The 15,064-nt window shown below is 42.0% G+C and overlaps 2 protein-coding genes across 2 annotated transcripts in view; one reads left to right on the top strand and one right to left on the bottom strand.

The window, feature by feature from the left end:
- LOC108104856 overlaps positions 1-15,064 on the bottom strand; it is a 42,279-nt gene that overhangs the window by 7,356 nt on the left and 19,859 nt on the right. The window contains exons 3-5 of the mRNA XM_017211176.2: positions 6,681-7,588; positions 3,360-3,605; positions 2,136-2,422 (exon numbers count right to left, since the gene is read on the bottom strand). Coding sequence (XP_017066665.1) covers positions 2,136-2,422; positions 3,360-3,605; positions 6,681-7,047 — 900 coding nt within the window. The 5' untranslated portion in view covers positions 7,048-7,588. The remainder of the gene's footprint in view (positions 1-2,135; positions 2,423-3,359; positions 3,606-6,680; positions 7,589-15,064) is intronic.
- LOC108104859 (serine protease grass-like) lies at positions 4,491-5,763 on the top strand. The gene is made up of 4 exons (XM_017211180.2): positions 4,491-4,787; positions 4,855-4,906; positions 4,972-5,165; positions 5,217-5,763. The coding sequence occupies exons 1-4, from the start codon at positions 4,502-4,504 to the stop codon at positions 5,612-5,614; spliced, it is 930 nt and encodes a 309-aa protein (XP_017066669.1). The 5' UTR covers positions 4,491-4,501; the 3' UTR covers positions 5,615-5,763.

Genomic DNA, 15,064 nt, shown 5'->3' on the forward strand with positions numbered 1-15,064 from the left:
CGAAGAGGGCAAATCAAATCAATTAGAGCCAAAAGTGCCGGAAATGAGAAGTTATTGCATGCCTCCACTGTAATTGTTGAGCGGCGGGTAAACTTTTTACTTTTTCTTGTTTTTTTTTTTTTTACCAGCCGCTGCATTAAAGTGGCTCGCACTCATTTCAATTTACCTGGCACGAAAGCCAGCCACTTGGGCCGTGGTAAAAATTTAATTTATGCCGCCGCCATTTGACCCAACTCAAACTGCAAAACTAAAGTTTGCTCAACTCTTAAAGTGTCGAATGGAAGGAGGCTTCCTACTTGCTACTCGCTTTAAAAGTCAACTTTTGCTGCGGGAATTTTCAAGTTTGTCGGGCAAAGTTTAGCGGGGAGTTCATTAAAAGTGTCGAGTTGGGTTGCACGTTCCCAAGTAAATGTTAATTTATGAAATGAATTTTTATGTTTGCCGCTCTGCCAGATGATGGATGACAAACACACGGCCATCGAAGTTGCCGTGGCCACCGCAAAATCACTTATTTATTTATTGAACCCTGCCGCCATTCGCTTTCGTTTTTTTCCACTCAGCCATAAATTGCCAATTAAACAGAAATTTGTGCAAGCAAAACAAACAGGAGCAGGCGGACAAATGAGTGGCCGCAAATGAAAAAGGCTGCGAGTGCAAACAGAAAGAATCACTTTTTTTCGTATTTCCTTTATTTCTGGTCTTAAAGCTTTAAAAGCGAATAACATTTTCCAGCGAATGCGAAAAAGAGTGCTCGGTACATGGAAAATCCGGAACTCCACGTTCAGAAATGTCATTACGAGAGGCCAGCAAATCACTTACAAAACTTATGCACGAATGCACAAAACACGCAAACAAACAAATACAGTTGGAAAACAAACAAACAAACCAAAATAAAAAAAGTGGGGGGGCTTTGGCAACCTAGTCAGAGTTTTGATATCCTAAAAAATTATTTATAATGTATACAACGATGGCTCCCTGTTGGCAGAGCAAATAAAAACGCAATAAACCAGGAAAAAACGTGAAACCGAACCCAAAAACAGTCTGCAGTTGTTGGGAAGACCTAGAAAGTATAACGAAAAACGTAAAAACAAAAAAGGCAAAAAGGAAAGTTCTTTGTTGTTTTGCCCAAATCAATTACAAACTTTCAGTTTGCGTTAATAGAAATCCGGGCCGAAGGATTGGAGGGATCCACTTAAAAGGCTTCTGCTGTCGTAATTAAAAGCCGTAATTCGAGATCCCAATGCATTTTGATGTTCGGAAAATCGTTGGAATCCCATTGAGAAATAAGCAAAATGCTGGACAATCGAAGATTCCCATCACATTCTGGCTTAGCAGTTTGCCATTTCCATATATCACCGACCTGGGGATTTCCAGGTTTTCCCCGTTGGCCAAAATGAAACTGTCGTTGCTGTTGGAAAAACTTTTGTGTGGACTAATAGGGTGGTGGGGTTGGCTAGGAAAAACTACAAGCGAAACACTTAGTGAGTGGTGGGAAAAGTTCATGCGTAAAACAGCGGAGTAGCCAGCGAAAGTTTTTCGCCGAGAACTTTGGACACGCGAAACAATGTCGAAAGTTTTCTTTAAACCGGAATGCACAGGAAAACACTTTGGACTCGTTTTCTTTTTGGGTTACTCAGCAGCAGCAACTGTTGCTGTTGGAAGCACAAAGTAAATAAGTTGTCCTCTCAACTATCGAATTAGGATCCATAAAAATGTTCTTGAGTTCCAGTCAGTCGATGGAGTGAATGCAGCTGCTGTTCTAGCTTAAACAATATCAATCATAAGTCATGGGAAAATGGGGGAAATACCATTGGGAAATCAGTCTGAGTTAGAAGGGTTCAGTACGTGTACAAAAGTGAAGTCAGTTTAAATAAGATAGTTAAGTCTTTTCAGATGTGAAATAAAATGGTTTTAAATTAAACAATTTCTAGGTTTTATAGCTTTTTGATAAAATCTTCGCATAAGTTTAGTCTTCCTTGCGATTAATTTCTTTTTTTTTGTTCAACAGCAGTTGCCTCTTTAGATATCAAATTAAGACACATAAAAGTGTTCTCCAGATGGAGTTAAACTTTCTGATGAACTGCAGCTGCTGCCCTTGCTTAAATAATATCAATCATTCGCCATGGTGGCCTTACCATTCGTCGCTTGGAACCCTTTTCCTTGTCCTTTTCCCTCGACTTGGCTGGCATCGTTGTCATCGCTGTGCTGCCAGTTGGCGTCGTCGCCCCGGGTGTGGATTTCCTTCTGTGCTCCTGGTGCCTCTGCAGTTGGCAGCAGAGTCGCACGTAGGTGCACTGCAGGGCATCGGCGAGGAGGGCGCCCAAGCTGGACAGGCACATCAGCATGAGAGGCACGCCCACCAGGGCGTAGAAGATGGTCGCCAGCTTCCCGGCGGCGGTGCGCGGCGTCAGGCTGCCGTGACCTGCAAAGGATCGGGATAATATATCTGGTTTAGAGCATGAAAATGGCAAGCACGAACGGGCTAATATAAATGCATGCACTTTTAATCGGATGGGTGAGGACAAGCTAAGGAATGGAGAAAGGACCTTGGGACCTAAATCTGTTGGGATGGCGCAGCATATGGAATTAGTTTTTAAAAGGGGAAAGTAACATCCTTAAGTTTAATGGGTCACAAATGAAATTTCAAGTTAGACTAGCTGTGAATAATATAATTTAAGCTAAAAACTAACTTCTGTGAACCCATTTAAGAAGCTCATTTCAGCTCTATTAATCTTTAAAGTATCAAAATGTGAGTTTAATTTCAATCAGGGAAACATAATTTATCCACTACACTTCACAAACACTCATTAGAAGGCTAATATTTAACACTCATAACCCAGTTATTGTTTGACCCACACAATGCAGACAATAAATCCGTTTAGCGCCATACTTCATAGCTTATGTATAAACGCGTAGATCCTTTTCAATGGACTTTCTCCCCCGGATAACTGGCATGCTGTTAAAGTTAAAGACCATGAGATACAGTTAATTTGTAACAACAAGGATGGCCCATCATTTAGCATATGCAAATATTTAGACCCGGCCTACGGGTCGTATACACAATGTCTGATGTCCTGGCACTTCAATAGTCCGGCTCCTGTGGCTTAGTTTGCTCTTCAAGGCGTTGGGATGTCGAGGTCTATTTGCAGCACCCCCTTGCCACACCCCCTCTGTGTAATGTAAATATTTGTTGGCCACAGCACGAGTTGCGGCCTGGCCGAAAATCATAATAAGCAGCTCTGCTCGCCAAGTCCTTGGATAAACACTAAACATAAATCCAAACGGCTTAGGTATTTTGGGATGGAGTAAAGTAAAAGTGAAAGTGCTGAATAGGAAGCGGAAACAGGAGCGGAACTTACCAATTGTTGTTATCACAGTGACCGAGTAGAGTAGAGCCTCACTAAATGTCCAGCTCTGTGAGTCGCCAGCATCGTAGCCAAAATGGCCTAGGGCGCTGGCACTGCCCTCATGGAATAGTCCTGCTCCGCTGGAAGAACCAACCGAACCACCTTGACGTGTGGCCGCCACAATCGAGCCCTCAAAGCGACGCAGCTGCTCGTGGACCAACATCGTCCAGTTGCGTTCATACAGAACGTTGAGTTTCTCTGCAAAAAATGTGAAATGAAAAAAAAAAAAAAAAAGGTTAAATCGGGTCTCGTCGAGAATGCGTTCAAGTGTCCTTTCCGTAATTATGCAATTTCATGCCAAGTGCAGCAACAGCCTTCGACCTCCCATCGACACGGACGACAAGTGCCGACAAATCGGACTATCCTTGGTTCACCTTTCCCAGCCTCCAACAGCCCACCAATCCTCCCCTTCGATTTCGGTTGCCTGTCTTGAGGAATCTGCTCCCATTTGATGTCGTGTGTTCGCCTCTCTTGCAAATTGCAGAGGTCGCTTGTTAACAGCAGTTTGAGACTAGTTTGCTGTCTTCCTTGTCTTCCACGCCCTTTTCACGCCCTCTGGCCTTGGGCTCGTTGGGGAAGTGGCAGTGTAGGTTGAACTGTGGGTGTATAACACTCGAGTGCTTGAAGCCTCGAGGGTACACTTTCCCCAGACATCATCCACCCACCCTAATCGACCTGAGCAAGTTGCCAAGAACAAAGCCAAAATCAAACGATTCTCTCTGCCAATCTTTTCAACTTAATCGATTGATTTTCAAAATTCCTCTTCGTTCTGGGACTTTAGAGTTTATAAGAAACTAATTGGCAATGAAAAAGAATGCCAAAATAATATTTAACTTCTTCTTTGGATCTTTAAGCTTGCAGAGTTCAGTTAGAATAAGATACCCATTGCTCTGTTCATTTATTTAAAAATAGAAATAGGAATGACGATTTACAATCTTGATAAGCCCCTCCCTTTTCTATTTTCCGATTATTCTAAAGAAATTAATTTGTTTTATTTCGCAGAAATTGTACATCGCGATAAGAAAATATCAGCAGCTTTCAGCATCGAGGTGGGCTTAAAAGGTGTTCAGTCTCTCTCGATCTGAGCTCCGATCATGAACAGTTCTCATCTGATTTTTACCCTATTGTGGGCTATCATCTGCCTAATGGTTTCATCTCAGGCCGAACCCAAAGATTGGACACCAGGAGAGCTAAGGGTTTACCACCAATTAAAGCAAATGGAGTGCGGTGTCGTATCTCCTCTCATGAAAGTTAGAAAATTCCCAGTTAGGATCTTCGGTGGCTTGAAATCCTCTTTATTTTCTCAACCTTGGATGGCATTACTTTATATTCCGATTGATTTGGAGATGTGTCGATGTGGAGGCGCCCTTATCTCAGAACGTAAGTACATATATAAAAAAGTGCATACAGAAGCGATTTCCCCTGACTATTTATTACATTACATTAGGTTTTGTTTTAACTGCTGCACACTGCTTCAAAATGTGTCCCCTATCTGGAGAGTAAGTTGTATTAAAAATATATTTTTTCTTCTTAATGTCTTATATTCGTACTCAATCTTGAGCAGATTAAGAGTGCGCCTAGGAGAGCTGGACATAAATACCTCACCAGACTGCGCCACCTACCATAATCAAAGGGTTTGTGCCCCACCCGCTGAGGAATTTGGTATAGAAAGTTGGTCTATTCACGAGGAATTCGATCCAGTCTACCCTTGGTTTGATATTGCCCTGTTGAGACTGAACCGAAAAGTGGTCTTCAAGGGTATGATTTCTTATAAGGTTTATATTCATATATAAAAACTCTAATCTGCAGATCACATCAAACCCATATGCCTTCCCCTAACCGACGAACTGCTGGCGTTTACTTCGGTTATTGGACAATCCTATATGGCGATTGGTTGGGGAAGAACTGAAAACAGGCGCGTTGCCAACAGTACGATGGAGGTCTTTGTAAATACAGAGACTTGCACTGGTGGCAGGGACAGCTCGTTTCTGTGTGCCAGCGGTGATCATGTGGACACCTGTGTGGGTGACTCGGGTGGGCCGCTCACCTGGAAAAGTTCTTATTTCGGCACTGATCGCAGGGTACAGTTTGGAGTGGTGAGCACAGGAAGCAGATACTGTGGGACTGGTCGTAAGGCTTACTACATGGATGTACCCACTTACGTTCCGTGGATTATTGGCAAGCTCTCAGGATTCCCAGACATATAAGGAAGTTCTAGATAAATTTTCACCTTCTCTATTTATACTTTATATAGTCTGAGAAGCTTTCTACTACATATTACATACTTATTAATGAACACTTCTACTCCACGAGGAAGGGGTATGGTAATAAATTACCTCTATTGCATGCTAGGCAAGAAGAAGGCAGCGCTTTTTGGTGGGCTAATCGAATTAATCATACGCCAGGTGGGACGCCTCTGCCGCGGATGAGCTCAAGTTAATTGGTTTATTTATTATGTGAAATTTTAATTAAATTAACATCAACTCTAATATACACGCACGTGCCGCTGCCGCGATGGAATCTTTTCTCCAGCCACGAATCGAGTGCCACTGGCAGGTGCGACAAAGTAATTAATTTCACATAAATCAGGCCAACAAATAGACCTCAAAATAGTTTCGATAAACATAAACGCGTATCGATGGGATATCGCACATTTGCGGAAACAAATTAAATGGCCACCGCCTGTCTAAATATTTGGCTATGCAAATATTTAGCTATTATTCAATTCGGTAGCTGCGAAAATGAAATTTAGCCACCCTTTTGTTTTCGGTTCGATGGCAATAAGTGGGACGTGGTTTTGCTTTTCAACGGAGCCATGTTTGCTGGTACTTATAATTAAAATATTTGTGCTGGCTCTACGCCGTGCAACCGCTACTATTTACTTAGTATTAATGGGCGATAACAAAACATTGTCGCTTTAATGTTCGAATTACTTTCGCAATTTGCAGGCAAATCAAGCGTGCAAAACACGCCGAAAATTTACGGGCAATGCGGCAAAAATGTGGTGGCCATCATAATTTATGCGAATTTTCGTGCATCGCCAGCGGAGCGTTAAATATTTGCTGCATATTCAGGCAGAAACAAAAAGAGCAAGATAACAGATCAAAAGAGATACATTTTCATATCGTTTTATCTTTGTATCTCAAAAATTTAATACTTTTTAGAAGCTGTTCTGGAGGTGGCTACTAAAAAATATCAATTAACTTCAAAACTAAATAGAATTTGGCATACTTTTAACTATCTTAGTTATTTCTTTCATTACTTAAGGCTCACCTGTAATAATCCAGAGCTCCCTCAGACAATCCTCCCGACTCTTGGCAATGGCCGCTGATTTGCTGAGGTCCTGTGGCGCCTCCAGCAACGGAAAGATAAGGGCACCCAGCACAGAGTAGCCAATGACCAGAAGCACCAATCCCGGCGTGGAGAGAAGCAGCTTGAGGAAATGCCCGCAGCAGCGCCGGAATCTACTGCCCGGCTTGGCGGTCAGCGAAGCAGTGGTCTTGGCACCCACCTCCGATCCACAACCAGCTTCACCAGTTCCAAATTCGGTGGGATCCGTCTCATCGTCCATGGAACAAACCAACTGAGACGGTTGCTGTTGCTGCTGCTTGACCTTAATCGCCTGCTCAACGTCGGACATGATCGCTCAATGTTCAATGGCATTTAGTGGCCACCTGCTCCTCCTCGTCTTCTGTTTTTGTTTCCGTTTCTAGCAAGCATTTCCGTTTCCGCTGGCTGCAGAGCTCGTGAATCATGGTTCGTCCAACCCTTTGGCTTACTAATTGCAACAGCGATTTCTCATCATTCGCAATGTCGCTTTGTTTTGTTCCTCGCTCTTTCTCTATATATATAAATCGTATATGCCGCCCTATATCGCCCCCTATATCTTTGTCCCTCGGTTGTCTGTCGACTGTCTTTCTATCCGCTTGTTGCCTTCAGCTAGCGTATTATGTTTTAAGCTGTCGTTGACTTGTTTTTGCTGCTTTTGCTGATGATGTTGCTGCTGCTGCTGTTGTTGCTGCTGCTGATGTTGCTGGTGTTGATGTTGCTGCTGACGTGGCATTTAGCATTATTCCTGGTCTATGCACTCCATGGACTGTTCCTCCTCTCGACCGTTTGTACTTTTAAAGTTGTTGTGCCAGTTTATTCCCCTTCGTTTCGCCGTGCTGCTGCCAGCCTGCCTGTAATTGAAAACATTTGTATGCTGTAGTTGGTTATACATATTGTTGCCGTTGTTGCTGCTGCCTGGTTGCCTGGCTGCCTGACTGCTTCCGTTGAAGTGCACTTGGCAGTAGGTTAAGCGCACACAAAGTAAAAACGTACTAAATTTGACACTTCACTTAATCTAATTAGCAACTCTTTAAATCCCTGGCCATTCTATTGTCGCTCAAGTGAGAAAAATTACCGAGAAAAATAAATATTTGTATATTTATTCAATTTATGATTGAATTAAAACAATAGTTGGTTACGCAACAGACGCTACTCTGATAGCAAATGAGTGGCAATTAAATTAATATATTTTTTATACGATACTGAAATTGAAAACGTGATTGCATGTACTTAATAACTTAATTATGTTGTGGCTATTTTTTGAAACAATAAAGTTGCATTATTAATCAGCGTCAGCAAGATAAATCATATATTAAACAAATCCATTTCATAAAGCATAATTCTACTCCATTTTAATATTGATTTTCACTTTGCCACACATCTGACTAAAGCCTCGCTTAACCCGACTTGGCCTCAATGAGCTGATAATCGGATCCCATCGATTAATCCCATTAGAATGATAACAATGACCAAGTCCATATAGGCAGCGCGTAATACAAATTGCTTGAGCGTCTGGCATTAGAGGCTGGCAAATTGAAATCCGTCTGCTGGTATCTAGATACATATATTCTACTCCAGATACTACCAACCCACCAGCCTTCACACATCAAAGTCTATAATCGTAATGAAGCTGACATCGTAGCCGGCTGGGTAATGCGCTTAGGATATTTAGACATTGAACCAATTAAAGCCGAAAGGGAAACTCGGCGATTAGTTATTGAAGCTCTCAGAGAAAAGAACAAGAACAGAGGCCAACACGCAACATTTATTGATGTGTGTGTGTGGGTGGTTACCAAGATGTGGAAGCCCAAGAGGAAAGCATTTATTCTTTTGTAGCCGCCCCTTTTTTTGTGAAGAAGAATAGGGCGTCTTCGTCTGGCACACGCAATTTACTTAATTGGAAAATAAAATAAGCCAAAGGCAGAAGCAGGGATTGGGTTTTCGGTTTTGGGTTTTCGGCTTTGGGGCACTGGTGCTGGGTCTGGAACTGGGCCAAGCCGGAAACTGCTTGGCTACTGAAACAATGGCCACTCGAGCTGCTTTTTTATGGCTAGCGCGCATAATTTAATTCAGCCAAACAACAGGGCGTATGAGCAACAAAGAACGACCAAGGCGCTGGCTAATGCAAAATTAATGTCAATCGCTTGTTGAAAGACGGTGGTGGCGTTGGTGGGAGAGAGTAGGGGAAATGCCAATGCCCTCTTAATTGTGACCTAACATTTGAACTGCGATGGAACGACACGCACACACAAACACACACTAAGCAAACGAAAGGACATTGAGGAAAAGCCAGCCGGAAAAGCGAAAAAAGGGCAAAAGGCAAAGGGGCAAAATGTCTGCCGGAAGTTATCCCTTTTAGCCAGATTGAAATCAGCTTACAGTCGCTCCTTAATTGAAATGTTTGCGTTTCACTTTAATTAAAGCGTTTTCAGCCGCCCTCAGCTGACAAAAGTCCTTTTCAGCCCACCGAAAAAAGGATGTTCCGTCATATTTTCTGTATTCCATTGGATTTCATTCATTTCATCGCTCTTCAACGTACTTTTTCGCACGTCATTTTGATGAAGTTGCCAGCCAAAGTTTTTTAATAGTTAAGTACGGCTGCAGACCAGGATAACCAAGGGGTAGAAAGGGCTCGCCTTCATTTCCATTCATTTCCCTTAACTCGAGACTTGTCTTTTGTCCCACTCCGCCCCTATTATGCATTATTTATTATTATTATTTTTAAATGCAATGACAACAAACGCAGTTTAATTACAATTTTCAACTCATCAAATGCAGCAGCCGCAGTGGAGAAAAGAAAACAGAAAATAGGAAGAGCGAAGAGCGAAGAACGAAGGACATCGGGGAGCATCCAAAGAAAATGGCGCTAATGGCGCCAACATTTCTCATTCTCATCCATCCCCTCTTAGCCAGCTTTTCCCACTTTAGAGACCAGGACAGCTTGGCTGTTTTTAAATCCAATTTTGCTTCATAATTTTATAACGCGTCCGGCAAACCCTGTCCGCTTCCCTGTCCCCGAGAGATGAATCCTCCTCCTCGTATCCCTTCTCCTCACTGGCCATTGCCGATTTAATTGCATTGCTGACATTTAGCACCCAGCACTGGAAAACCCACAAAAAAAGAGGACATCATGGCGGAAAAAAGGACATCACAGTAAATGACAAGAATGGTAGGTGGAGAGCGAATGCAAAGTTGATTTTTTGATTCGGGATACGAACCATATTTGCATGTCGGTTTGTTAATTGAAGTCCAACAAAATCATCAGCTCTTTTTGGACCATTTACCAATTATTATTCTCTTTCGAATTGTTTTTGCGGTTAACTCTTGTGAGTTTCAAGCGAATCCTGACCATAAAGCTGATCATTCAAATTAAATTGCCATTATATTAAGTTATTATTTAAACAAAAGATAAGTTAATGTTTTAATTTATAAATAAATATCAAATATTAAATAGCTTTAAGCTAATTTTTGGGATAAAAACATACAGTAAAGTCACTCAACTGCAAATTATGGCTTTTATTTATCAACAATATTGTTCTAACTGCGATGTAAATGTTTTTCCATTTCATTTATTAGCTTGTTTAAAGGTGCTACCCATTAATATTCAACACAAATTCAAATTACTAAATAATTAAAATAAGCAAAGGCGTAACAGTTGCCAGCAAGCACTGCTTTATTTAAGTAAGAACAATAAAATTGTTCAGTCAAGTGCCTATAATGAAAACTAAATGCTCGAAGATTAGTGGTCTGCAGGAGAAGGAGGAGCGAGACTCTGATAAGGGGATTTCCCGGCGTGTTTTCCACGCCTTTGAAGCCATAAAAGCACTGAAGCGTGCTCTGAACTTTTAGCACATTAGCCAAGAGATTGCGAGTAATAGTGGCTTTTATAGCCAGAGGTGCGAAACAAAAACCGAGCCGCAGTAGTAGATAAACAGATACAGATGGGGATATCCTTGCCAAGATACTCGCACGCTCCACACAATTGCACACGGAAATTCATATGATTATGATTATAATGATTATGCAATTGGGTGCGGGAAACACTTGAGCGGCGCTCATAATTCATATTAGAGCAAGAACAAAGGACCCAAAAATAGTGCTGAGAAAAAAGTTAGCCCAAAAAGAAAGTGGCTGGCAAGTGCAGGCCAACGGACATTATGTGCAGCAGGATCCAGCAGGATATAATGACCATGTTAATGCCCAACACAAAAGTGCACTGAAAGGAAATGAGCAAGATAAGTAACGAGCCCGAAAATGTTCCTTAGTCCCCCTCCTGCTTGGAAACTTTTGCGCAAAACAAGGAAAACTAGGGAAAAGCCAGTGGCTGGCTTCACTGCTCTCTCGATTCCTTGGCCGTTCCTCATTAAACGCACTCAAGTCGCTCGCAACAATCTTAATTATGTTGTAAAGTCTTTTGGCCAGGAGGACCAGAAAGAATACAAAAAAATAACACCAGCTCAGGGAGAAGGGGAAGAGATAGCAAAGCTTTTCAGCTGGCCAGGAAAAACTTTGGCCGCGCTGATTAGTTTTTCGAGTGCCTGGAGTCCAAGTCGGCCAGTCAAGCGTTTCCACTCAGTCTGTCATCTAGTCAGTCGGGCATCAGTGGCAGTACTACTGCACCAACTCCTCCTCCATTCGAAACTTTTCCTGGCGGCGTGGCAAAACAACAAAAACTCATTAAAAACTACACAAATGCAACGTTTGGCCCATAAATACACGGCAGGCAGAGCCCTCAGAAACCGGGCCAAGTCAAGCAGGAAAATGCAAAACTGCCCAACAAATGCACAATAATTAGAAGCAAATTTAAAAGTCGTTTGGCTGCTAATGAAGGCTTCCTTTGTGCCAGGAAAACTGAATGGTTAGTGCGGCAAACGCACCAAAGGAGTAACCAAAATTGCCAGACTATAGCTGCAAAGATGTTGCCGGCTAATGGCCAAAATTAGTTCAATCAATTCCCTTAGGATTCATAATTGCATTTTGAAGTTAATAGGGTTGAGAAGGGTAATTAAAGTTTCATTTTATGGGAAAAGGAAAAGCCTTTAAGTATTTTCAATTTAAATGAAAAGACTTTAAGATAAAAACGGCCACTTTGTTAAGGAAAAATAACAATTAAATCAGAAAACGCCTTGAAATATATTTAAGCTAACCTACTACAACTTCCCGTAGTTTCCACAACTATTGCGTTGACAAGAGCCAAGGTGATTGTCTTTTAAACTTGGCCAAAGGGCAGCTTCTGGTGTCATTCACAGGTTTTTAATCAGGAATTGGGGGCAAAGTTAATCCTATCGGGTATCCTGACTGTAGTTCAACATAAACTCGTTAACTTTCATAATTAAATTGTTAAACATCAGTTGGGCTTTAATTGACAGTCGTCGTCCTTCCTTTGGCCAGCTCAGCGAAATTCCTTAAGTGCCAATTTAGTGGCAATTTGCTTTTGTCTTAACACTTTTCGGGGTGGAGGATAAGACAGGGGTGCGCTTGTAGTACAACACAATTTAATGTTAATTAAGCAAAACGTTGCCAATGGCAGTTTGTAGTCGCACCGAGTTCAAATGGTCCATTGGTTCTTTCCCTTTCCCTCTCCTTTTTCCCTATTTTCCCATTTACCCAGCAGCCAGTCGGTGAATGTGTAAACAAATGTTTGCACAGTTGGCCTAATTGACTTTGCCGAGTTAAAGCAAAAAGTTTTCCCACTCACTCGCCCAGCTCTCTTCATCTCACCATAAACGAGATAAAAAGAACGAAATTAAATCAAATAAAATCGAATTGTTAGCCAATTGAACGAAGGCTAAGACCCCCCTAAAAAATAAGCCACAAAAAAAACGAGAGAGAAAAACGGAAAATGGCAAGGGCATGCATATAAAATGCATGCGAAAGGTTGGCAGCGAAAATTTGCATAAAAGCCCCGTGGCACGTAGAAAGCTTTGATGCTACACCCTTTGACCCTCAACCGCTGCCAGAATCATGACTATATATATATATATATATAGTCTGTATGGGAGTGGCTCCGATAATGCCATTTTGAATGCACTTTATGCGCACTTTGTCTCAGGGTCTCGCTATCATTAAAAACATTCCAGATTCGCAGCTAATCCCTTGATATATGAAGTGTCGTTACGATTTGCATGGATATGGAGGGATCTATTTATACATATAGCTAGCGGGATATGCATATCCTGCAGCGAGTGCCATCACCACAAAATCGTTGAAGGCATGGCCGCAGGCCAAAACACCCGCAAACCGACCGACGAGGGGTTTTAATTGAGCCAACTAACACAGACATGCACCCAAATTAAGCGGCAAGTGCTCAGCCACTGTGTGTGGGTGTGTGAATCAGTGTTGATGCCACTGAATGCAATAATAGTTCCAGCCACTCAAACGGTCAAAAACTGGTCTACATAAATACGATTCAGGCTTGTCAACAAAGGAGCTTTGGGATTTTGTTCTCGACAACATCCGGTATTGTAAGCTTTTATGGCTGCGGAATTTCGAAATCGTTTTTGGGTCTTAAGAAAAAAAATATTGATGGGGAAGTGTCTATATGCATGTTTTGAAATTGAAGAAAAAACACCGATTTTTCCCTTAAAATTGTTTAAAGAGTCTTATGCGCCTTAAACCCATTACCAGTCTCAACATTCCGCTGGCCAGTGTCATTTGAGGCATTTCTATCCTTCTAACCAAAGTACCTTCACTTCCCTCACTTCCCACTCGCTATTGTAATTGCTTTGTTTTGCTTACTAATTGTTTGTGGCCAGAACGCCAAATTAACTTGGTCACGTGGCCGGAAGGCGGTTGGGGATGTGGCCGGATTGGTCCGGCTCCGTCTCCTTGAGCCGCCTCCAGCCGCAGGGCGCCGATGAGCGTTATTGATGACATTTTCGCTTTGGTGTTTGGTATTAATTTGATGCACGAGTGGTTCGGCTATCAGGCAATGATTGAGTGCTAATGGAGCAAACGTGGCGTGGAATGAAAGAAGTCGAGGATATCTGGTACTCTGGGACATAGAAGCTTGATGGCTTGGTGGGATGGCAATGGAGGCTGGGTAACTGGGTAGCTGGGTAATAACATGCAGGCCAAGTGACCTCAATGCTCCTCTGCTGACCAGCCAGAGCAAACAAAACGCGTTTCAATGCGTTTCAGGGGGCGGAACATATGCTTGCAGAGGGTGGTCCGTTGGGTTGGTGGGTTGTTGGGTTGGTAAGGTGGCCACAGATGCAAACACTGAGATATGCACACACCAAACCATACACCTCGTTCGCACTAACACAGATTGCGGAGCAAGTGTGTCATGGACATGGCGAGGTTGGCTGCCTGGCTGGCTGGTTGGTTTGTTTATGGGAGAGGGGGATTTGTTTTGGGTGAGGAGACAACACGTGTTCCAGCGATGACGACGATGACGATGATAATGATGGCAGGGATTCCATAGATGGCTGCCTGGGATTGCTTTTACCGTTGAAGCTGTAAAAAAGACGCATACTAAAATGGCGATCCGAAGGACAAACAAACATGGCATACCGATACCAGCACACAAACATAAGCATAAGCATAAGCCCAACGACAGGACGAACCTAAACACAAGCTCTCGCTCATTTGGTGTACTTCAAAAACTCGGGCGTACACGCATTTATGCAAGATTGCAATTATGATATAAAACACCGGTCGCAGCTGGAAAAGGGCCCAGATAGCTGAATGGATCTGGCCGGCATTGTCTGCGGTCCACGTTGAATGCCACGATGCCCCAGAGCCTTAAAGTCCGGCCAGAAAGACCAAGAGCATAGCTGATGATGATTTGCCGAAGGTCGTTCAAGATTAACATTTCATAAAATGTGCAAGGCAAAAATGGGAGAAAGTTGCTTAGATAAAGAGAAGACAGTTTTTTGTTGAAGTCCTGTCAGCTATGATAATATCTTAGGCATCACAAGGTCATCTAAAATTTTAAATACTTAAAAAAACTTTGAACAGACCCTTTCTCTACAGACGATTTGATAAAATATTAATTTTTTATTCACAGTTTTTATAATTCTAATTAATATTTATTTAAAAATGTGTTGAAGTATAAACACATTTTTAAAATTTCGATAGTTTTGGCTGGAAAAGCATAAAAACCTATCAATATTCAGAAAAGTCAATCATAATCCAACTTTTCTAAAAAAAAAGTCGGAATTTTGATTATACCAAAGCTAAAAATTGTCGGAACTTGGAATGTAATATCTCGTTGAAATAGAAATTAAATTTCCAACATAACTGTGTTCACACCTAAAAATGTCAATTTTTGGCCATTTTTCGGAAAAATTGATGATGTTACCCATTTCCGAAAATACGATATT

This window comes from Drosophila eugracilis, unplaced genomic scaffold (assembly GCF_018153835.1).
Source record: "Drosophila eugracilis isolate 14026-0451.02 unplaced genomic scaffold, ASM1815383v1 contig_1765, whole genome shotgun sequence".
In the NCBI taxonomy this organism is placed as follows: Eukaryota; Metazoa; Arthropoda; class Insecta; order Diptera; family Drosophilidae; genus Drosophila; species Drosophila eugracilis.